Source organism: Sphaerodactylus townsendi, linkage group LG02 (genome assembly GCF_021028975.2).
Source record: "Sphaerodactylus townsendi isolate TG3544 linkage group LG02, MPM_Stown_v2.3, whole genome shotgun sequence".
Taxonomy (NCBI): Eukaryota; Metazoa; Chordata; class Lepidosauria; order Squamata; family Sphaerodactylidae; genus Sphaerodactylus; species Sphaerodactylus townsendi.
This window is the reverse complement of record NC_059426.1, coordinates 97,840,524-97,865,600: the sequence shown is the minus strand read 5'-3', so window position 1 is coordinate 97,865,600 and position 25,077 is coordinate 97,840,524. Positions and strand designations below refer to the sequence as shown.

The following is a 25,077-nucleotide window of genomic DNA, read 5'->3' as shown; positions in this document are numbered from 1 at the left end:
CAGACCTCTCGAAGTCTTCCCTGAAGGTGGAGGTAGGGTAAGCTATTCTCTAGAATAGAACTCCATGAGGGTCTGGTGCTGGAAGGAAAACAGTCAGCAGCTTCCTCAATCAGCTGAATGGGTGCTGGGGGAGAAAGTGAAAAGCCTCTTCCCTTCCAGAGAAGCTCTTCGCTGGGAATGATTTATGCCACCCTTTTTGGTGATGTAAGTTAGTGCCACTAAAAGAGTGCGTTCCTGGGCTCAAATTGCATTGGGCTCAAATTGCATTGGGACTAAAGTCAACTCTGCCTCTGGGAGCACACTGAAGTCAGCTCTGCCACTGGCATGGGCTTCTGTAGTGGAGGGGCACCGCCATGCATGGCAGCCTTCAAGTTCGCGTGCTGCACATCCTGTTGCCAGCATAATAGTCCCTCCTTCAGCATATCTGGCCTTTATGCGGCAGAGTGGGCATCTGCATCAGGACAACCATGTGCCACTTCCAAAGCTCCACCCACTCTCTCTGGATCGCACTCTAAATCGTGCTGTTATTATTTTGGATCTGTTTCAGGATGAACATTCATCTTGAGCTTCTAATTGAGCATTTTAAAATCGTATCTACCCTTCCCACATGTTGGCCTTTTCTGCATGAGTTGTTGACAGTGAATCTTGCCACCAAAATGCTACTTTTTTCATTGAATTCCACACTTTTTCTTTCTGTTTGGTTCTGGAAACAGTTTCCCTTCAGCTTTCCTCCATTGTTTTCCCAAGCACTTCGACTGTGATGTTTTTTCCTATTGGTTTCTACGCCAGCTTTCCTCAAGCATGCCGTCATGTTAAAAGAGTCTTTATTTTTCCACCCCACCAAACAACTGGTCCTCATCCACACCCCTGTGTAGTCGCCCAGCTTTCCTTTCAGCCATTTTCTTCTTCCTCCTCCATTTTCAAAAGAATTTTTTTTGTCTTTGTCATATCAAACTAGCAATGTAATGTTGAGGGAGCAATAAGAAGCAAGTGGTATTAGATCAGCTTTCTCAATTTCATATTGAACTAGTGCTGTGCCCACAATGAAGAAAGAGTGAAATTTACAAGGGAGCACCACAGTAATGACTGTGTGCTATTATTGCTCTAATTTGGCAAAAAAAGTATGTTTTTCTGGGGGTGGTGGGCTATGTATTCTGTTGCTTCAAGTAATGGTGTCTCCTCCAAGTTTTTTTTTGGGGGGGGGGTTCCATTTTGTGTGGGTAGTTCTCAATGGAAAAAATGGAAGCTCCATGCCTATGAAAAGAAAGAAAAGGAGGGTTGTTCTTCTGCATCATGGGTGACATCCCACTATCTTTAAGAATATGTTTTCAGCAGTAGCATGTGGAATAAATGCAACTGAAAAGATAAAGGGAAAAGGAACAGGAGGGAATGGAGGTATGCAGAATGATTTCACAGAAAATGTATCCACGACGCAAAGTTTGACCACTGGGAAAACCTATGGTATGTATGCATATGGAAAGGCTGTTCTTTTGCATTGTTTGTTGTTTGACCCTACCTGACACTGTTGGTGCCTCTACAGAAAGAGTACAGAATTTTACAGTTCGATATTCATTTGTAAAATTACATTTAAATCAAGATCCATGTACGCTAATGCCTCTTTTTCTGCTTTACAGCATTTGCTTACAATTAACTCCAAAACTGTAGCCTGGCAAATGGCACAGACAAACAGAGGCTGCAGAACCTCTAAACTGGAGCACAAGAACGTACAGACTTAGGCATAGCATCAGTATAAAACTATTTTCTTGCTTATACTTCTGCTTTGCCTTCTCCACAGCTTAACAGGCCAGGTAACATTTCTGTGTATGTACATATGAAGAGTAAGCCTTAGATATGAAGGACTATCAAATATGGCACTGGAATGCAGACTTACTTTTCTGTCTGCTTATGCTGCTGCTCTTGGAGGGAGGCTAGAATTCTCATGTATTCCATCTGAGTCTTCAAATCTTTAACTTCCATTTTCAAGTGACAGCACTGAAGATCTTTCGAGAGCTCCTTGGGAAAGGAAAAAATAAGTAAATTCAAATATAGGTAAGCTTGTATAAAAGTTAACAATGTTGAGGTATATTCAACCATTCATTTCTGATGGGCACTTAATATTCTTAAGAGGGGGTAGCAATTTCCTCTAATTCTCCCTGTCCTCTCCAGCCCACCAAGATACCCAACATAGTTCCAGTGGAAGGTGTGTGTGTTAGGTGACCATTAGGAATGTCCAACATAATATAAAGTTTTGTCCTTCCTAAATGGCTGTTCTCTTGAAATAAAACAGCAAACCCCTTTTAACATCTGGGCTATGCAATCTCCATTCTGTCTAAGACATAGAATTTGGGGAAAAAATGATAAAATCAACTTCTGGGTCACATGAAATCTAAACACTACTTTTGGAAGAGACTCCAACAAAAGTCTTTCAAGAATGGAGATTCAATGCTCAATGTAGCCAACTCCACAATCCTTCTGGCCAAAGTTATAGCCATTAAAAAAACACGTACATAGACAAAAAGTCACTGCCAACAACTCAAATGGCTTACTCATCAAGTATATTAACACCAGTGATAAGGGCCACTACACCACATTTCTTTCCAATTGCTCTTTGGATGCCACTATGATAAGCCAATCATCTACTATATGATGAATCCCATCATTCTCAAGTGTGCCACCACTGGTGCAATGGACTTTGTAAAAACCTGTGGTGCTGTAGCCAGTCCAAAAGGCAACACGGTATATTGGTAAACTTTTCCTTCAAATGTAAAATGTAACCATTTTCTGTCTTCCTGATGAATAGCAACATGGAAATAAGCATCGTTCAAAGCCAATACAGCAAACCACAATGAACTGTTCAATAACTGTATAAGTGAAAGCAAGGAACCATTCTGAACTTTGTAACACATACGTTTAACCCCCTCAAATCTAAAATAGGCCTTTTATCTCCATCTTTCTTTTCCACCATTGCAGTGGGCTAGGAGGAAGGAAGAAAATACCATTCAATTACCTACAGCAATTACTTAAGATAAGTAGGGAAAAGGTCATAAGTGGTTAGCAGTAGTTTGAGATGAAGGAGTACCTCATATCTGCCTCCTACCCCAGCTGCATCCCTTCATTTCAACTTCTCAAACCAACCCATGGATTTCTGTAAGGAACATGAGAACCCAACCAGTCCCTTTTGTCTCCTGCAGCAACACTGGGTACTGCTGACTGGCCAGTCATATTTAGCACAACAAACAGGAAGAAGGAAACAGTTTACTTGAGGAATATTGCCATCTTGTCCTAGGAGGCACATTTCATTTTCCACCCGATGCAACCAATTAGTGTTCTCTTCGAAGTTTTTCAGCTCCTCCTCTTTTTTTTCCTCCATTTGTGAACGTCTCACTTTAAGTAAAGCAAGCCGGTGATCCCGTTTGTCAGTTGCCTGAAATACAACCAATTTCCTTTTTAATAGATCAGTATAAAGCTAAGCACAAAACTAGATGTTGTGGAGAAAATGTTGCTGCTGCTGAAAGCAAAGAGCTTGACATGTCCTTTTCACTAACAAAAAACAAAGTATGTCATAGAATCATAGAGTTGGAAGACCACAAGGGCCATCAAGTCCAACCCCCTGCTTTGCAGAAACACACAATCAAAGCATTAACTGAATATGTGACCAGTATGTGACCAGTTCCAGTGCTCCTCTTTATTGGCTGTTGCTTGCAGAGTCAGGGAAACTCTGTGTGATGTTATTACATCACATATTTTACTTGTTACTAGAGAAGGTGGGTTTTGGTGGCAGCTGTGCAAACCTGTATCACTGAATCAGTTGTCCTCCTTCTAGCCCTCCAATCTGTTTTTTAATAAGCTTGTTTAAAACAATTTATTCAGGCTATGGAACAGAATTAAAAAAGGATTCAGGTTCTATATTCATAACTTTTTTCAGCATTCCTTTAGGGGGAAAATGGCCCACATGCTGCTCTTTTAACTTAAAAGTTCAAGAAGTTTGGCAATTAAGCACAAAATCTTTCCAAGGAGGGGAAAAATAAATTTTCAGCGCATTTATACTATTTCCCTTCACTTTCAGTTTTTTTGAAAAAAAAAAAAAACTTATTTGCTTAGTTCTGTAGGGTAAAAAATCCCACAGCAATCCTTCCCATTAATTTAAGGTTAGAGCTGTACTCCATTGAAAACAGATGTTTAAGAAAATAAATACAACATTTATTTTACAGCAGTCCTTCAAAGAATGCCATTGAGGGTTAAATGTGTATCAGTCACTTGAGCCAAATTATGTCAGTAAAAAACAGGCAAAAGGACCACAAATAAAGTGTAAAAAGCCAGCAAACAAAATCTCTATCACATACTAAAGACTAGTGACAATGTCGATATGTCCCCTTCCCATTTTTATTGAAAACGTAGTTAAGAGGTCATTAATGTTTTAACTGTTGAGGTAGAAAGATGAATGGCAGAATGTAGAAAAATAGCACAAGTTCTGAAAGGGAACTAAAAGGTAAATTTGATAGGTAGACACTTTATACTGGTCATAGGAGATGGCATAGCAATTTTGGGATGGTCAAGAAGAGCACGAGTTCAAAAGGAAGTTCCAGAAAGTAAACTAAAGGCACAGTGGATACTACTGGCAGAGTACCAGGAAGGAAAAGCCAACAGTGAGCCCAGAAAGAAAGAATGAGGGACAGATTCACAGACAGGGCTTATCAGGACAGCTGCTTCTATAGCAAAGATGCCAAACATAAGGCCTGCATGCTGGATCCAGCCCCTTAACAGCCCTTATCCAGCCTGAGAGTCAGCTCCCCCCCCCCACACCAAAAAACCCCCTGAACCCTGATGCATAAGCTGTAAGCAGGGCTGCCTAGAAAAATTGGAAGGCCCTGGCAGCAGCAGTGGGTGGCAAAGACAGCCAGACCTGGCAGGTAGCAGAGAAGCCCCACTCCTAAGGGGTCAGCACTTTCCTGAGCCTCCAAGTATCTCCAGCCGGCTATTGTATTGCTGGATGGAGCTGAGAAAATGCCTTGGCATTTCAAGCGCTGGGGAGCTGTGCTGGGGCACAAAATGCAGTGTTTGAAGGTCCACTGGTCATCTGAAGCCTGGAGCTCTGCCTTGCTTCTTCCTGATGCTGGAGCTGCTGCATGCTCCTAGTGAGCGGACCTGGAGACTCCTGAGCTGGTGCTGGCTTGGGCCAGGGGGCCCCTGGCAAAAATCTGAGGGAGAGGCTTTCCTTTTCTCAGCTGACTGCTGCACATAGCAAAATGCAATGTGTACATGTGTTGTGCCGGCATGCTGGCCCTATGAATCATCAAAGTCTTCCGAAACATCCTATTAACAGCCTTGCTGCTCAGGGCTTGCAAACTGAGGGCCATGGCATAGCAGCAGTGGCAGGTGCACTCTAATCTGGAGAACCAAGTTTGATTCCCAGCTCTGCCACTTGAGCTGTGGAAGCTCATCTGGGGAACTAGATTAGCCTGTGCACAACAACACATGCCAGTTGGGTGACCTTGGGCTAGTCACAGCTCTACAGTGCTCTCTCAGCCCCACCCACCTCACAGGGTGTTTGCTGTGGGGGGTGGGGGAGGAAAAGGAGATTGTAAGCCCCTTTGAGTCTTCTACAGGAGAGAAGGGAGGTGGGTGGTATAAATCAAAACCCTTCTTTTTCTTCTGGGTCCTTCCGAGGTAGTAGCGTTTGCCATCCCAAGCACCCAAATGCTGGGGCATAAATATATCTCCCCATTCCACCCAAAGTTCACCATAGTTAAGCCTTTTATCTTCACTTACCAATCTTTTCCTTTACCAGCTTCATTCACTGTATTCCCCCAAAGCAAGTTCTATTGTGTTCAGTAGAGATTCTGCCCAGTTTACAATGCATAAGTAGGACAATCACTACCTTAGGTTACAAATCATGTAGACAGTTTATTGGTATCTATCTGATGAAGCTACATTTTATGATACATGTGGCCTGGCACTACTAAGTGATATATATGTCATATCTGGCCCCCTAAACAAAAGAGTTCAACAGCCCTGTTCCATAGAACAAAAACAGGAATATAGGGACCAGCTGGAGTTACGATAAACTGCTGAATACTGGGGTCTGCAATTGGCCATGCTGGCAGGGGCTGATGGGAATTGTAGTCCATGAACATCTGGAGAGCCGCAGGTTGCAGACCCCTGATATAGCCAGTTGCCTGGTCTATCAACATTTCATTGCAAATTCTCTAGGTGGCTGCAAAAGCAGATATTAGATCAGAAGCATCAGATTTTGAATGAAAGGCCGTTTCCGCACGGCCATGGTGGGGGTTGGGTCGACGTACATGACGCTGACCCAACCCCCCTGGGACCTTTCGCACGAACGGTCCCAGAAACTACCAGGATGACGGCGCTGCGCTGTGCCATCGCCTGATCAACTTACCTTCCCTACAACCGTCTGGCGCGTCGCCGAGGCCAGGGGACATGCCCCCCCTGCCCTGCCGCTCCAGAGTTGCAGGGCAGTGGGGGCGTGTCCCCAGGCCTCGGCAACGCGGCGGACGGTTGTAGGGAAGGTAAGTCGATTGGGACAGGGGGGAGGAATGGGACCTTCCAGCCGCTGCCGTTCGCACGGCAACGGTTGGAAGCCGCTGTTTCCCCAAAACCTCGCTTGGGGAGTGAGGTTGGGAAACAGCGGCTTCGTGCCGCTCGGGAGGTGCAAGGGTGGCGCGGCTGCGAAGCAGCTGCACCCCCCCATGCGAACAGCTCCCTGGGGACAGCGTTTTTGCCATCCCCAGGGCGCTGTATTAGGCCCGTGCGGAAAGGGCCTAAGTGTCATATATGAATAGCAGATGGAACAATAAGATGCATATACAAACTGCTTACCTTATCCACTCTCTCTGAAGAACACATCATTTCAATTTGTTCATGGCACTGCTTTTGATAATGAGTTTTTAAGGCATTTTCTTTTAATTGCAGCTCCAGCTTCAGGCACTCCTTCCTGATTTCTTCTCGATTTGCGAACAAACATTTCAAAATTTGCCTAAACCTATTAACAAAATTTACAGCAAAAAGACACACACATATAAATACTATTTACTTTTTATTACTTTTCTGTAAAATGCATTACAAGAAAATGAAAAGCCAAGTTAAAAAACATGAAAACCTGTTAAAATGTTAAGAGTTTCTTTTGACAATACAGCCCATTTAGAATAAACCCCCACATCTATGATAACAGCCTATGAAAATGTATTATGCAATAGTTGGAATGCTCTTGACAAAGCTGCTATTTCCTTTGACTGTAGCTATAGCTTTCAAGAAAAATGAAGTTTCATTGTCCTCCTCCTGTGAGCTCTAGGATAGGTTCCTCTGTAGAGGCCTAGGCTTTTCATGTGAAGAAACTGAATTAAGATGGTAGTCATTCACATACTAGGCAGTGAATAATAAAGGAGAGCCATCAGCTAACAGAATGCTACTCATGTCTGTTCATCCAGAACTTAATCTCAAAGATAGGGATTCTGACAAGGAGCTAATATGGTATCAGTGTACATTCTTAGCATGCAGTGTTTTTAGTATTTGAGTTCTAGCCATCTAGCACCCCAGTGTATGATATAACCAAGGAGCGTTTTAACCCCAGGCTGCCAAAGGCACTGCACTGTAAGTTGTGTGGCTGATGGCTCACCCTCAGCCTCTTCTAGAACAAAGAACCAATTCCAAGGCAAATGTTGACACTATATTAGTTCCACTGTGCTTCTTGTTCATACTGTTTTCTTTCTAATGTGAATGTCAATGATATGAAAAGAATAAGGATAAGTGGGGAAAATGCTGCACAGATCAAGAAAAAATGGACTAACAGGAGAGATGGTTTTTAAAACATAGGCATTCATGGTGGCTTGCACCAGCACCTCTCCACCCACGCATTGACAAGGAGAACAAGAGGGAAAAAATGGAAGAAAGGTTGGGGGGCGGGGTGGGGGGTGGGGAGAGAGAGAAGAAGAAAAAGACAACCACCAAGTTTCAAGTTGGGCTAAATATGGGTCTAATTTGAAAATATTGGTATCTGTTGTTATACAGGATCTAGAGTGGGTGTTTCTAAAAACATGCAGCCAGACGGTTAAAGACTGTTGTCAACATAAATGCTAAATTATTATAAGGTAGATTTCACGTGCTTCAACTGTTTTGCCTTCTCATACTGCTTTAAGTAGAAAGGTTAAAGACACTTCAGGTATACTATTAAAATACTGGTTACCATGGGAAACATCTTTTTTTTAAAAAAAAAATGTGTTACACAGTGTGATTAATACCTATGATCCTACCCTTTGGATCATTTCTATAAATGGAGGAATTTCAGCACTGATTTAACTATTCCAGCAATGTAAAAATATGGAAACTTCTGTCATGTGTCCTACTACAAACAAAAGACAATAAACATGTACAACTTGTTGAAGCAGCAGATTTACTCGGAGTAGACCACCTTGCAGGACGCAATGTAGACAAGAACTGACAGACACCAGTGCAGTTCTATTTATTGCTCTCTACTGACAAAGTGCTTCGCCAGTCCACAGGTGTTTTCAGGCACACATCACTCTGTTGTCTGTGCTATCTATATACGTATGTGGTACCAATCAGGTGCCCTTACCTTATCAGGTTTTGCACACGGTACATGTTGTGCACTCAGTCTTAAATTGCACACGGCACCTGCCAGAGGGAGGGTCCAGCTGTCATTTAGATTTTGCTCATCTAAACACATGTTCTGACACTCCTTCCAAAATCGGTATGACAGTATTTACATATTTACAACATTGACAGACACCACATTTAGCTGTTCACACAGTAAATCATATTTTTCTTTTGCAGTAGGTTTTGTTAAGGCATCAGCCACATTCTGTTTAGAATCCACATATTGCAGTTTGATGAACCCACTCTGTACCAGTTCACGTACACCAGGGATAGGGAACCTGCGGCTCGAGAGCCGCATGCGGCTCTTCTGCCCTTGCACTGTGGCTCCACGAGCTAAGCCGCAGGCCCCATCCTTGCCCGCCCTGCAGGCAGAAGGGCGGGCGCACCAACTGCCCATGGTCGGCTGGGCCGCGCTGCGGGCTTCCCCTCTTGTCTGCCCCGTTGGAGCGGGGTGGGTGCTTTCCCGGCGGCCGGCGAGGCCGAGCCACCGGCTTCATCCTTGCCCACCCTGCAGGCAGCAGGGCGGGCGCATCCATGCGTTTCTCAGAATGAGCGGAGTAAAAGGTTAAAAAAAACCCCTATATATATAGTGTTATCTTTATCTTAAATGTCAAACATTATTTGCGGCTCCAAGTGTTTTCTTTTCCCGTGGAAAACGGGTCCAAATGGCTCTTTGAGTGTTAAAGGTTCCCTACCCCTGACGTACACGTTCATATTTGTTCTGGCTTTTAAGTTCTCGGTTTCAGCTAAATGGATGGCTGTCTGTGAGTCTTCTAACAGTGGTATTGGTTGTTGGACATTCTCACCTAGTTCTGTCAACAACGCCTTTAGCCACAACAGTTCGTTACATGTTTCAGATATGGCACAGAACTCAGCCTCAGCAGTTGACAGACTGACTGAGGTCTGCCTATGGGAGTTCCAGACAACTGGAACGTTGGCATAAGTTATCACAAAACCAGTGCATGACTTATGATTCTCCCCATCAGCAAATGAGGTGTCAGTTACAGCACACAGCTTGTTACTTTGTTGATCTGCTTTGATCAGCAACCCATGATCAGCAGTACCATTGAGGTAATGTATGACGCGAGTCAAACCTATCCAGTCATGTTGTATTGGTTTGGCAGCATGATGGCTCAAGATGCTTACAGCAAACGCCAAGTCTGGGCGCGACCAGTTTGAGATGTGGATCAAACTTCCTAACAGTGACCTGTATAGTTCTGGATTGTCACACAGTTCTGTACTAGATGCTTTACAGAATTCTACAGTCATAGGAGTTACAGCTGTTTTCCTACTTTCCAATTCAGCCTTTTTGACTATAGCTTCAATCTTTTTCTGCTGACTCATGAAGAAGCTTTGTTGATTCACTTTTCTGATGTCAATGCCTAAGTAGTGGGTTATTTCACCTAGGTCTTTTACCACAAAGGTTTCACTAAGCTGTTTGAATATTTTGTCAGCTTGCTGTTCTGTTTTTGTACACACACAGATGTCATCAACATACACCAGTATGATCTCTCTGTCTAAAGCTTGATCTCTTACATAAACACAAGCATCAGCAGAGGTACGTTGAAACCCACATGTGAGCTCCCAAAGGCACCTGGTGGGCCACTGCGAGTAGCAGAGTGCTGGACTAGATGGACTCTGGTCTGATCCAGCAGGCTAGTTCTTATGTTCTTAAATATTAAAGCAAGCATGGTACATTGTTTCAAGTACTGGACTCAGAGTTGGGAGTTTTGAATCCAAACTCTGGTGTGGAAGTGTACTGGCTGACCTTGGGCCAGTTGAACTTTCAACCTAACCTATGTTATAGGGTTGTTGTTTTGAGGATTAAATAGAGAAGGGGAAAATGACATTGTAAGTCACTGTGGGACCCATTGGGGAGAAAAACAAGATAAATACCTAAATAAATAATGCAGGTAAGCTTAATAGAATCATAGAGTCGGAAAAGACCCCAAGGGCCATCAAGTCCAACCCCCTGCAATGCAGGAACACACAATCAAAGAACTCCTGTCAGATGGCCATCCAGCCTCTCTTTAAAAACCTCCAAAAGAAACTCCACCACACTCCGAGGTAGTGATTCCACTGTCAAACAGCCCTTACTGTCAGAAAGTTTTTTTTCCTGATGTTTAGATGCAATCTCTTTTCCTTCACCTTGAACCCATTGCTCCTGGTCCTAGTCTCTGGAGCAGCAGAAAACAAGCTTGCTCCCTCATCAACAAGACATCCTTTCAAATATTTAAACATGGCCATTATGTCACCTCTTAACCTTCTCTTCACCAAACTAAACAGTTTCATTTCTTGTACATTCCCTAAGTCTCTCCTCTTTCGCCATGGATTCCAAACCTTTTATCATTTTAGTAGTCCTCCTCTGGACCCGTTCCAGTTTGTCAAGATCCTTCTTGAATTGCGGTGCCCAGAACTGTACACAATATTCCAGGTGAGGTCTAACCAATGCAGAATAGAGTGGTACAATTATATCTCTCAATCTAGACACTATACTCCTATTGATACAGCACAGAATCACATTGGCTTTCTTGGCCGCTATATCACACTGCTGACTCATGTTCATTTTGTGGTCTACTAAGACTCCCAGATCCCTTTCACTTGTACTGCTGTCAAGCCAAGTGTCACCCATCCTATATCTGTGCATTTCATTTTTTTTTCTGTTGAAGTGTAGAAGCTTAATGTATTGACGAAGGCTTTCACGGCCAGATTTAACTTGTTGTTGTGGGTTTTTTGGGCTGTGTGGTCGTGGTCTGGTTAGATCTTGTTCCTAACATTTCGCCTGCATCTGTGGCTGGCTTCTTCAGAGGTGTATCACAGAGAGATGTCTGTTACACAGTGTAACAGACTTCTCTGTGTGATACACCTCTGAAAATGCCAGCCAAAGATACAGGCGAAACATTAGGAACAAGATCTACCAGACCATGGCCACACAGCCCAGAAAACTCACAACAACCTGTAGTAGCTTACATTTATCTCTGTTGAAATTCATTTTGCTTGTTTTGGCCCAGCTCTCTAATCTGTCCATGCCATTTTGAATTCTGACTCTGTCCTCTGGGGTATTAGCTACCCCTCCTAATTGGGTGTAATCTGCAAATTTGATTAGCATGCCCTCTATTCCATCATCTAAGTTGATGATTAAAATATTGAATAGCACTGGGCCTGTGGCACCCCACTAGTCACTTCTCTCCAGGATGAAGATGAGCCATTGATGAGCACCCTTTGAGTTAGGTAAGTCAACCAATTAGAAATCCATCTAATATTAGTATTCACCACATTTCACTAGCTTATTTGCAAGAATATTATGGGGCATCTTGTCAAAAGCTTTACTAAAATCAAGGTATACTACGTCCACTGCATTCCCTTCATCTACCAAGCTTGTCACTCTTATCAAAAAAAGAGGTAAGAGTAGTCTGGCATGACTTGTTTTTTTAGAAACCCATGCTGACTTTTTGTGGTTACAGTATTCCCTTCTAAGTGCTGGCAGACCATCTGATTAATCATCTGCTTCAGAATCTTCCCTGGTATTGATGTCAGGCTGATTGGACGGTAATTATTGGGGTCCTCCTTTTTCCCCTTTTTGAAGATGGGGATAACATTAGCCCTCCTCCAGTCCACTGGGACTTCTGTTCTCCAGGAGTTTTCAAAGATTATAGCAAGTGGTTCTGAGATTACTTCTACCAGTTCTTTTAATACCCTGGGATGCAGCTCATCAGGGCCTAGAGATTTGAATTCATTTAAAGTAGCCAGGTATTCCTGCACCACCTCTTTATTCTGTGCTGAATTTCTTCTACTGTATCTTCTGTTTCATTTTCCCTTGGATTTGCACCGTTTCCCTTTGGGGAAAAAACTGAGGCAAAGAAGATGTTGAGTAGTTCTGCCTTTTCTCCATTCCCTGTTAGCATTTTGCCATCTTCTCCATGCAGTGACTCTAGCCCTCCAGATACCTTTGGAAGCTCACATGCAGGATGTGAAAGCAATGGCCTTCTGCTGCTGCTGCTCCCGAGCACCTGGTCTGCTAAGGCATTTGCAATCTCAGATCAAGGAGGATCAAGATTGGTAGCCATAGATCGACTTCTCCATAAATCTGTCCAAGCCACTTTTAAAGCTATCCAGGTTAGCTTTATCCAGGTTAGCCATCACCACCTCCTGTGAGCTTTAGCTTTTCTGACTTTCTCCCTACACATCCTGGTTATTTGTTTGAATTCCTCTTTGGTGATTTCCCCCCTTTTCCCTTTTTTGTACATGTCCTTTTAAAATCTTAGCTTAGTTGAAAGTTTTTTAGACAGCCATCCTGGTTTCCTTAGACACCTCCTATTTTTCCTCCTCACTGGAACTATTTGAAATTGTACCCTCAAGATCTCACTTTTAAGAAATTCTTAGCCATCATACATTCCCTTCTCTTTTAGTATTTTTGACCACAGGATCACACCCAGTAGATTCCTAAGCTTACTGAAATCTGCTTCCTTAAGGTCTAGAATGTGTGTATGATTAAGCTTCGAATCCCCTTTCTACTATATAACAAACTCCGGGACAACATGATCACTCCCAGGTAGGGATTCTACCACTTCCATTCCACTAATCAGGTCATCATTATTGATTAGGAGCAGATCTACAATAGCAGTTCTCCTTGCTGCTTCTACCACCTTCTGGATCATGAAATTGTCTGCAAGGCAAGTGAGAAATTTGTTGGACCTGATTGTCATGGAAGAGTTTGACTCCAATCAGGATAACTGAAATCTCCCATTCTTACTACTGCTTTCCTTTCTGAAAGTTTGGTCATCTGTTCCAAGAATGCATCATCCATCTCTTCAAACTGGCATGGGGGCTGTAATAGATCCCCACATTGAGATCAGTGCTGTTCCTCTCCCCCTTAATTTTTACTCAAATGTTCTCAACATGGCTTGCAGGATTTAAGTCATGGATCTGCTAACAGCTGTAATAATATTTTACGTATAACTCCTCATCCTTTCCTATTTGATCTGTTTCTCTGAAATAGGGTACACCATTCAATTCTTATGTTCCAATCATGAGACTCATCCCATCAGATTTCAGTAATGCCTATAATATCATATTTGTTTTGTTGTGTTAAGAGTTCGAGTTCATCTTGTTTATTTCCCATGCTCTGTGCATTGGTATAGAGACACTGAAGGCCATGGTGCATTTTTTCTGGCTGCTTCTTTAAAGTTTTTTTCCTTCCCGCTGTTGGCATCTTGACCTATTCGCTCAGTTCTCTCTATAACCTTTGGACTATCATCACTATCATTTGATGAACTCCTGTCTGCTTGGATACTGTCTCCCTCCCACACATAACTCAGTTTAAAGCCCTTCTGATCAGGTTTGTGAGCCTCCTGGCAAAGATATTTCTACCTACAAGTGTGTGGTGCAACCCATCCCTTGCCAGCAGTCCCTCTTTCATGAAACCACAAACCAGAAAATAATGTTCAGCTTAGTTTCCTGATGGAGACATATTGTTATCTTAGTCACTATTCCCATTTTAAATAGGAAAATGATCCCTCACCACCACGATGGCACTCTGGGCTGCAATGTTTAGTTAGTTAATCAAATCTGGAATCCTGACTTCAACATACCTGCAGAAGATCTTTACCTTCCGCCACATATATACACACCTGCCTTTTTAACCCTTGTTGAAGATCTACAGTACAATCGTAAACAATCCTAAACTGACTTCAGTGGAATTAGAAGGGTATAACTCTGTATAGGATTGTATCTGTCAGTGATCCTAGATGACAGACAGCCTCAGAATTTCAAATGACATATCATGAATTTAGTTAGCCAGTGCTTGCTTCCTTAGGCTTATTGCGATAAAATATTCGGTACATCAAAAGTTGCAAACAGCCATCATTTAAGGCAATATCATCAATAGATTAGGAACATTTTTCTAATGTCATCCCTTTTCCTAGCACATGCTGTTTTAGGGCTAATGATTCACCTATATAAGTATCTCTGAACATGACTTCAGAATGCAGATAAAGCACACAAGGGGGCCAGGTACAGAAAGAGATGTTTCTGCCTATCTGAGGGAAAATCTTGAAAAAAAAGAGATTGAATGAAGTTTTAAAATGCAGAGATTTCAGGGGTTACCTCATTAGATCCTGACAGCCATTTTGGATTACCTAGGCAACTGCAAACAATATCGCCAATGTTACCTGTGGTTACCTAGGTAATTCAAAGTGAATGCTGCAGTTTTAAAACCTGAGGTCAGTGTTGAGGAGAGAAAAAGGGGATGCAGGTAGGGGAACAAAAGAGGAAAAAGTGGAGCAAGCCAGAATGGAGGAAGAAAGAATGGAACAAATGCAAGAGTGGGAGCAGGAAAAGGAGAGAAATGACATGGGGTGGGAAACAGAGAGATAGCAGCAGATAGGTAGAAGGAAAAGGATAGCTGGGAGGGAAGGAAGGAAGGAGGAAAGGGAGAGATGTGCGTACTATAAAGGGATGAAAAGTGGGGATAATACAGGCAAGAGGGCCAGTCAGGGGAGATGAGATCTTCCCCCACCACTGTTCCTATGCATCCCCTTGTTTGTCCCTTCAAATGCAGAATGGCAGTAGCTTGAACACACAGCCTCAGTGAGAAACAGGAGCTACTTGATAAATCTAGGGAAGGATAATAATAATAAAAAGCATTTATTGTCATTGTGCATGCACAACGAAAATTACAAGCAATCCCCGATGCACACTATTTCAGACCTGACACCCTATCCCAGGGGTAGGGAACCTGCGGCTCTCCAGATGTTCAGGAACTACAATTCCCACCAGCCCCTACCAGCATGGCCTATCCTCACATTCCTCTTCCTCCAACCATCAGTACACAGCCCCAAACACATCAACACGAAACCATGGAATTCAGCATAGCCACAGCTCTAGAATAGAAGTGGTCTCTAAGCCTATTTGTCCTTGTTTTTATAATCCTATATCGTCTGCCAGATGGTAACGTTTCAAAAAGAGAGTATGCCAGATGAGATGGGTCCTTCAGAATATTCTGAACTTTCTTTAGGCAGCAGGAATTATAAAGTTCTACCAAAGAGGGGAGAGGGCAGCCAATAATTCTCTGGGCAGTAGTGATCACCCTTTGGAGCGCCTTCCTATCTGCTGTTGTGCCACTGGTAAACCATGCACAGATGCAGTATGTTAGAACACTCTCTATAGCACTGCGGTAGAAGGTCACCAGCAGTTTTTCATTCAATTGTTGTTTCCTTAAAAGTCTCCGATAGTACATTCTCTGCTGGGCCTTCTTAACCACCACGGCAGTCTGAACACCCCAGGTGAAGTCCTCTTTATTCATAACACCCAGGAACTTAAAGCTGGCCACCTGCTCTACTCGATCCCCATTTATCACTGGCTGAATTTCTAAGTTATTTCTTCTATAGCCTACTATAAGCTCCTCTGTCTTGTTAGTATTAAGAACCAAATTATTTTCCCTGTACCACGAGAGCAACTGGTCCACCTCACCCTGGTAGGCAGACTCATCCCCTCCAGAGATAAGCCCCACCACCATTGTGTCATCTGCAAATTTGATAATGGTGTTACTATGATAGACAGGGGTACAATCATATGTATAAAAGGTGTACAGTAAAGGACTCAACACACAGCCCTGTGGCGTTCCCATGTTGAGAGTAAGAACTGAGGAAACCTGATTACCCAATCTAATCCTCTGGCAACGTCCAGACAAGAAGTCCCTAATCCACAAACAGATTGAATGTGAGAGTTCAAGATCCAGATGTTTGGTCACCAGTCTTTGGTAGGATTGTATTAAACTTGGAACTAAAGGCCGCAAAGACCATCCTTATATAGTTCCCCTGTCGTTCCAGATGAGTCAAAGCAGTGTGGAGATTAATGGCTATAGCGCCTCCATAAATCCATTAGTCCTATATGCAAACAGATATTTATCAAATGTGTTTGGAAGGCAAGAACTAATATGCCTACGGACCAGTGTTTCAAAGCACTTCATGATGATGGGGGTGAGTGCCACTGGTCTGCAATCCTGAAGATTGTCAGCAGGGAGCTTCTTTGGTAGCGGAACAATGATGGAAGCCTTCAAACAAGATGGAATAATGGACTGAGATAAAGATCTATTTAAAATCCCAGTAAAAACACCAGCCAGTTGGTTAGTACAGTCCTTTAACACCCGACCGGAAATACCATCCAGTCCAGCAGCCTTCCTTGGATTCACAGCTCTCAAAACTCACCTCACCTCATGTTCCTCCACAGTAAGGTGTGAGCTACAATCACCTAGTAGCTGTATGTCATCTCCTTCTGACAGACCTGCTTCAGAGCGGGCAAAAAAGTGATTCAGCTCCTCTGCCAGAGAAGCATCCCCATTGGCAGGAATGTCATTATTTAATTTATAGTTAGTAATTTGTTAAATCCCCTGCCACACCTGCCTCACGTTGTTACCATGAAAATGATCCTCAACCTTCCTCTTATAACTCATCTTGACTTGCCGAATACCTCTCTTGAGACTGGCTCTCGCCGCACTATACTTTGCCTCATTACCAGACCTGAAAGCAATATTCCTGTCCCACAAAAGTCGCTGAACCTCCCGTCATCCAGGGTTTCTGGTTAGAATAAATCTGGACGCGCTTGTCCACAGTAAGAGTATCTGTATAGTATGTAATATAACTCAGAACAGCGGTGGTATGTTCCTCCAGATCTGGGTGACAGAAAACATTCCAATTTGTTGTCTCAAAACAATCTTGAAGTTGTTGAGAGGCATCATCAGGCCAGGATTTCACAGTCTTTATTACGGGCGAAACCCGCTTCCCAAGCAGAATGTATGCCGGTGCCAGAACAGTGATATAGGATCTGACTGTCCCAAGTGTGGTAATTGTATGACCTTATAGCCATTCTTAATGTTGGTATACACTTTATCCACTGTATTGGCTCCTCTAGTAGGAAACTTAATGTGCTGGTAGAATTTAGGGAGTACTGCTTTTAGATTTGTATGATTAAAGTCCCCCAAAGGATGATGGGTCTTCCATTTTAAGGAATGGCCAGAAGTACCATAGTGCACATAGGGCCAACAGGGAGTCAATGTACATGATGGCATATGGAGATTCCCTCAAAGGCAGAAAAAGCTGCTTGCACAATTGATCTAAAAATGACGTACCTGTTTATCTCCACCTGTTGCTGACCCCTGTCATGAGTCTCAGGAATAGATGCTTTTCCTAACTCATAGATTCTCAGTTTCTCTTTCAGGATTATGATCTGAAATAAAACAACAGTGTATTCCAACAGAAATGTAATGTAAACTGCTTTTTAACTTTCCCAGTTGTATCTTTAAAGCAGCTTTTAAAATAGAAAAAAATCCCACATATCAGTTATTGAGGTTTGACTTAACATGGCACAGAAACACCAGGTGTTCTGGTACACAGTAATTAGACTTGCAATTATTTAGCTATATATTATATGTACCTCAGCAACATTAGTTAATGACAACAGTGGCTGCCCTACCTCTTTCTTTTGTTCTTCACAAATTTTGGCATACTGGCTTATATGACTATCCAGACTCACAATATTGCTTTTCAGCTGTGGAAGAAAGAGAAAAATCAAGCTTCATAAGTATCATAGCAAAGGGAATATATCCTCCTTTGAGCCAAGAATTGTAGATCCACTGATCTACAGGAAGTGCTATTTCTAGGGGGACAGGTACCCCTGAGAAATGACACAAAGGGGATCTCCAGCAGGAAGACGGGAACTTTAAATTAAACATGTATTACTTGTCACTCAACCCAGCCAAAGAAAATTGCTTTCAAGCTCTATTAAGGGGAATGGAAGGACTGATCAAATATTTTTGTGAAGGCTATGTGAATCAAATGCTTATCTTGGGCTGGAATGTGCCCTTGTGGTCCTCTAAAAGCTTATCTTTTGTCCAAGTACTCTCTTATAAAAAGGATTGGTGGTCATAGGATTAGGAGGGGGGGGGGAACCTGAACTAACATTGTTTTTGTTGAGATACTAAGACAGACAATTCTCACCATTACTCCTAATTTATTTATTTAATTTATACCGCCATACCTCAATGGGGACCCAAAGTTGCTTACATTGCATAGCCTCTTCTCCATTTTATGCTCACAGCAATCCTGTGAGAAAGGTTATTCCAGGGATACCCCGACCTGGTGCTTAAGGGCACCTTCTGGAATTCTGACAAAGGGCAGTGAGTACAATCACAAAGTGGCTCTTAAAGGAGGTGTAGCCAAACACAAAATGTCAAGGATCAAGGTTATAGGCAACAGTAACTGTTCAATATTTCAGAAAGAAACTGTTTAATCTGCACAGCCAATCAAAAGCCCTGCTGGGAAAAAAAATCTCTAGTTAGCCCTGACCCCTTTCCAAATGTTTTTGGCTGGCACCAGGAAAGGTGTGGCAAGTGCCACTGCGCCCACAGTGATCATGTTGGGGACCACAGGATTATACTGACAGTGGGTAACAAGCCCAAGGGCACCAGCAAGCTTCCATGGCAACAGTAGTGATTCAAAGCTGGATCTCCCAGAATCTAGTACTCATGGCCACACAGCCCAGAAAACCCACAACAACTAACTGAGTATTTTAATTTGATAATTGCAGTTTTCCACTACTGCCATAAAAACAAATGTTTCTATAACTTGCAAATATTGGTGCCTAACTTTCTTTTTTAAAAGTGATTATACTTACAGATGATTTAATGTCCTTGGCTCTGTTAGCATACTTAAGTGTGTTATATGTGTCATCATAGAACAGAGAAGAAGGACTAACAGTAGCTATAATTATGGTGCGACAATTTCCTCCAAGAGAATCCTTCAGTAACCGAGTAAGTTTGCTATTCCGATAAGGGATGTGTTGTTTCTTACTCTAGAAGAACAAAAAAATGAAACTGAAGTGTTTAATGGTTTGCTCAGATTAATATAGCATCAGGTGATAACACCTTACAAGCTTACATTTCTACTGGTAATCTTCCTATGTCTACCCAGAAGGAACGGAGCTGCAATTTTTTTAAATGGGGGCAATATATATCATATATATGTATATGGCATTCATCTCTATTACTACCCTCACCCTCTATTGTATATTTCAGTGGCATGGTAAATTCTCTATTTTGTACTAGCTGTTGTTCCTGTCACATATCCTGGTATTTCAGTTCATATCTCTCAAAATTTAATTTCTCGGCCTCAAGTTTTTCTCTGCTTCTATTTTTCATCTGCTGCTCCCTCTCAAAATTTCCACGAACTTTCCTTCATGAGGGATTCCAAACTCCATTTACTTTTCAATTAGAGAGTACTTTTTCATTCCTAAAAACTCTGACATTTATCTCTTTTTTTCTGTGTTCTTCCTAACTATTTGTAGGTTTTGTTTCTTTCTTGTTCCTCAGAGGTATATTCAACTCTTTTGGAATTCTCTGTTTGCTGCCCACACCACAATAATCCCTCAAGTCAATATCCCACTGTAAAAGCTAACACCTGTAACATTGGGTCCTTTTCTGGGACCTCTTGTATTGTTAACACATGTAATGGTACCTCTCTATATTGCTCTGACATATGTTATTCTGCCTTCTTGCTTTCCTTAGTGTTTTCTTCTTACTTTTGCTGCCACCAAAGGCTCTTGCCTTAGACATTAACCCAAAGAACAGGATGGCTTAGATATATTTGGTAGAATGACAGAACAGCCAACCCAATGTGGTAGCTGTGAGATAAAAAGGGATCCTTTATTCTAAATAAAACAGCTGCCATTACTTAAACAGAAATTGAGTATATTAACAATTATGAAAATCTTAACAGTTTCAGTGTGGTTTAAAGGCATAATGGTTTTCCTTTATATTTCTAATGTCTTGCTTGCAAGATGCTTGCAAGAAGCTCTCCTTCTGTCCCTGTAGTTCCTTAAACAGACCTAGTCACAAAGGCTTCTTTTACTCACTTGCCACTTAGGCTAATTATTTCCATACAAAGGACACCCACTTTTCCCACTCCTCACAGCACCTCATTCAAATCTCTTCCCCCACTGCATTCCTTTTCTCCCTTTTGTTTCACAAATCCTCTGAACGAACCCAGTCAACTCTGTTCCTGAGGATACAGCTGCCTTCCAATCAAAACACATTTTGCTCACCCACTGAGCCCCCACCCTTTTTCTTAACTTACAGTGCAATCATAAATACACTTTCCTGAGAGTTAGTCCCATTAATTGGATCTGAGCAGGATTCTGAGATGTGCTCAAGACTGCACTGTTAGAGGCCTGCATTTTAAACCACAGCAAACAAATGTACAAAACCCCACATTAAATTACAGAAATGAAAAACTTACAAAATATTTATACAGCAAAACATTACAGTTATCTTTCAGAGATTTCCTCTTCCCCACAGAGGTACCTAGGATTTTTTAAACACCATATATTAAATATCTTTACAATGAGGCAGTGCAGCTCAGCAGACTCCCTCAGGAGAGGAGTTGGATCCATGTCAGATGTGCTTGTAGGAAGATTTGGTGAGCAGCTGAGCAAAACAACATCCAAGTGTGGGATGTTTGTCAAAAAGGCCATTGCTTTCACATCCTGCATGTGAGCTCCCAAAGGCACCTGGTGGGCCACTGCGAGTAACAGAGTGCTGGACCAGATGGACTCTGGTCTGATCCAGCAGGCTAGTTCTTATGTTCTTAAAAAAAGTGTCCAAGGTGGAAGGAGAGAAGTCTCGAATAGGAAGTCACTACATAGTTTAAACAAACTACACAATAGGAAAGCTACACTTTCAAGCAAGGTCAGGTTAGATTATTTTTTTCACAAAACAAAACGTTAGTTTTCTTGAGGGCAGATTTTTAAAAAGATTTCAGGGTCTTTTAGGTTGCAGTGCAAGACAGGTAGCTAGGCATTTAACTTCCCTGTGTTAAATGTATTGTCGAAGGCTTTCACGCCTGGATTCAACTGGCTGTGGTGGGTTTTCTGGGCTGTGTGGCCATGGTCTGGTGGATCTTGTTCCTAACGTTTCGCCTGCATCTGTGGCTGGCATCTTCAGAGGTGTATCACAGAGGGAAGTCTGTTACACACTGTGCCCAGTGAGAAGGGAGTGTTTTAGTGGGGTATATATTGTCCATGTCCCAGGGTGGGGAACCAATCAGTAAGTGTTTGGGTGGAACTTGTTATTCAAAGATGTGGTTGATAGTATTGTATTGCGGGTGGGGTTTACATGAAAATGTGAATCACTCCCTGGACTGATAAGCCCCACCAGCAATGCAATACTATCAACCACATCTTTGCATAACAAGTTCCACCCAAACACTTACTGATTGGTTCCCCACCAGGGGACATGGACAATATATACCCCACTAAAACACTCCCTTCTCACTGGACACAGTGTGTAACAGATTTCCCTCTGTGATACACCTCTGAAGATGCCAGCCACAGATGCAGGCGAAACGTTAGGAACAAGATCCACCAGACCACGACCACACAGCCTGGAAAACCCACCACAACCAGTTCCCTGTGTTAGGTTGCCAGAGTTTGGCCCAAGAGAACAATGAGTGACAGGAAGGGAATGCAGCAGTGCAGCTGGAAAAGTTGAAGAACGGAGATGTGAAGGGGGGGAGGGCTGTGACTGTCCCTCCACCTGTGCGGAGACCTGCTCCTCAGTCATCTTCCACCACTCCAACCTCTGGCTGGAATGCAATGAAGAAGCCCTGCAAGGCACTTTTTGTTGAAGCAGCTGCTGGAGCAGTGCAGTGCAGGTACTGGTACTGGACAGGGATCTTCTGCTCTGGATACCTCTCCTCCAGCAGTTGTGGAGCTTTCCAAGCAGCACAAAGAGCTGCCTGTCTTTTGGGGTGAACTTTGGGGATGAAATTGTTGCAGCTCTTGTACCCACTCCAGGAGCCAAGATTATGCTGAAGGAGCTGCATGCCCCTTCTCCTTCAGGGGTTTCTCCAGAGCCCAACAGGCCTTCCAAGGGGAGACATGAGAAAAGACTGGTTGTGGCGCAGAAGGAAGAGATGGAGGGCACCCCAAGGTGCTGCCATCTGAACTCCTTCACCTTCAGCCATCTCTTCCTGTGCCCCCTAGACACAGTATATCTGCCCTGAAGCTCCTCAATGGAGGTGGCTCCAGAGGTGCCTGTAGCTGCTGGTCAGCATGAGAGCCCCCTTACATCCTTGGTCTGGAAACACTTCCAGGTGATGGTGGATCCACAGTTTGCACAGCGCCAGATGTGTATGGTTCGGACCAGTTGAGGGAAAGACATCTGTCATCTCTTGACTTCTGGACTCCAGAAACATCAGAGCACCAGGAGGTGCTTCTTCAGGAGGAGAGAGGCTGGTGAAATGGCCAAACAGCCAACAGCCAGCCAAGAGGTGAGCTGAACAGCGACTTCACTTCATGCTCTCTCTGCTGCATGCAATGCATGGTCTCTGGTAGGCAAGTGTTGGCAACCATCCCTGATGGAGATGCTTGGTGAGGGAGGCACTAAGGTTCAAAGAGGTGGGAAGCAGCTGACAGAGAACAGTCACCTGTTTCATCAGTCAAATTACCACAGTTAAAGCGATGGCCCTCAGAACAGTGGGAGATGTTGGGTTTGGCTGAGGATGAGGGGAGGATCAGGCAGAGGCATATCTGCTAAAAATGATGCCCAAGGCAAGCACTATGGTTTGCCCTGCCCCCGAATTCCACATGGAGTTCACAGGCAGGGACGCCTGTTTGACACTGGGGTTGGATGTGTTGAACTTTAAACTGAGCACGGAGCTTCGAACTGAGCACTTGGTCTGAACAGCTCCAGCTTCATGTTGCTGGGTCTGTGTCCAAGCTCCATATGACTGGAGGCAAGCAGAGCTGCATTCACTTCCTGTCACAGGGTCCATCTTTAAACCACAGGTTTTGAGACTGCAGCTTAAAATTCATCCTAGTCTGGCTGAGCCCAATGTTGAACAGGGTCTGACTGGCTCCAGCTTTATACTGCTGGCTCCTCCCCTAAGCTCCACCTGATCAGAGGCAGAACTCTGGAAGCGGAGCCAGCAGTATATAGCTAAAGTTGGTCAGACAGAGTGCCCAGTTCGATGTTTGGCTCATCCTGGCTGGGTTGAACTTTAAACTGTAGGCTCAAAGCCGAGTCCAGCATCACACAGGCCCATCCAGCTCCTTAGCTCCATGTGAAGTTTGAGTGAATCCAGCCGAATGCTGGCTGGCTTCAGCATTCAACTGTGTCCCGAACCCAGTCAGCGTTCAACTGGGTTGAACTGGATGGTGGGATACAGTTGTTCCCAGAAGTTGTGGGGTACAGGCTGGCGCCTATAGAGAAGTGGGATCTGGGGCATGTGTCCTGCCTTGCCCCACCCTATATATGCCTCTGGGATCAGGGTGAACACAGAACCCTCTCAACTTATTTTCTGAGGTCTTCCTTCCTTGGGAAAATAAAGGTATTTTTGTTTCCAGCTGCCTGAGTTTTGCTGGGCACCAGCATGTTGGATTGCATTGTGGCTTCATCTGGATTGACAAAAGTGCCCCCACACCTCCGGCTACCTGGAAGTGTGAATGTACATGCGTTCTGTTATGCTTGTTCTGTTATGCTTGTTCGGCCCGAATATTTCAGAGTTTTACTGGGCACTTGTACATTGGACTGGCCTGCAGCTTTGTATGGACTAACAAAAGTACCCCCACAATTGTGAGGTTGGATATGGGTTTTATTGGACTTGTGCTGCCAGAACGTACTTGAGTTTTGCTAGGCAAAAATGTCCACTATTTTGATTTTCTTGTATTGTTTCTGCGGTTTTTCTGTTTACATTTGTTCTGTTAAGCCTTGTGATGTATTAGGCCCTTTCCGCATGGGCGCGAGTGGGGGTGCATCGGCATAAACAATGCCGATGTACTCCCCGGGACCGTTCATTTGGATGGTCCCGGTAGGAGTATAGGCAGTGGCTCAGCCTTCGCGCAGGCTACGCCGTCCCTGAATGCCGTCCCTCCAGCTCCTGGCTTCCGGCGCGTCGCAGAGACCAGGGGACACCCCTCCTGCAGGCTAGAGCAGGGGCTCTGGAGTTGCAGGCAAGGGGGGGGGGTGTCCCCTGGCCTCTGCGATAGGCCAGAAGTCAGGAGACGGAGGTACGGTGTTCGGGGAAGGTGGGGGGAAATGGTGCCTTCTACCCGCTGCCGTTCGCACGGCAGCAGTTGGAAGATGCCACTGTTGAAAAACCTTGCTCCTTGAGGTTCAACAATGGCGTCTTCGCGCCACTTGGGCATTGCAACGCAGCAGCGCCTGCTGTGCAAACACCACCTCAGGGACGGCGTTTTTAGTGTCCCTGGGGCGCTGTATTCCGCCTGTGCGGAAACAGCCTTAGTCTGTGGTTTTTGGGGGTTGAGTTCCATTGAGCTTGTGTTGGTTCTTGAGGTGGGAGGAATTGGCCTGTGGTTGCTCACAGGTATGCCTCTTGGCTTGTTCCCTGGAGGAAAAAAGGTGGTTTTTTTCTGCACTGGAAAAAAATGAGA

At 43.7% G+C, this 25,077-nt stretch overlaps 1 protein-coding gene across 1 annotated transcript in view; it reads right to left on the bottom strand.

Annotated features, from left to right (window-relative positions):
- KIF18A (kinesin family member 18A) overlaps positions 1-25,077 on the bottom strand; it is a 63,000-nt gene that overhangs the window by 24,775 nt on the left and 13,148 nt on the right. Inside the window, exons 7-12 of the mRNA XM_048486356.1 lie at positions 19,306-19,482; positions 18,106-18,180; positions 17,762-17,859; positions 6,841-7,003; positions 3,260-3,424; positions 1,892-2,013 (exon numbers count right to left, since the gene is read on the bottom strand). Of these exons, the coding sequence (XP_048342313.1) occupies positions 1,892-2,013; positions 3,260-3,424; positions 6,841-7,003; positions 17,762-17,859; positions 18,106-18,180; positions 19,306-19,482 (800 nt within the window). The remainder of the gene's footprint in view (positions 1-1,891; positions 2,014-3,259; positions 3,425-6,840; positions 7,004-17,761; positions 17,860-18,105; positions 18,181-19,305; positions 19,483-25,077) is intronic.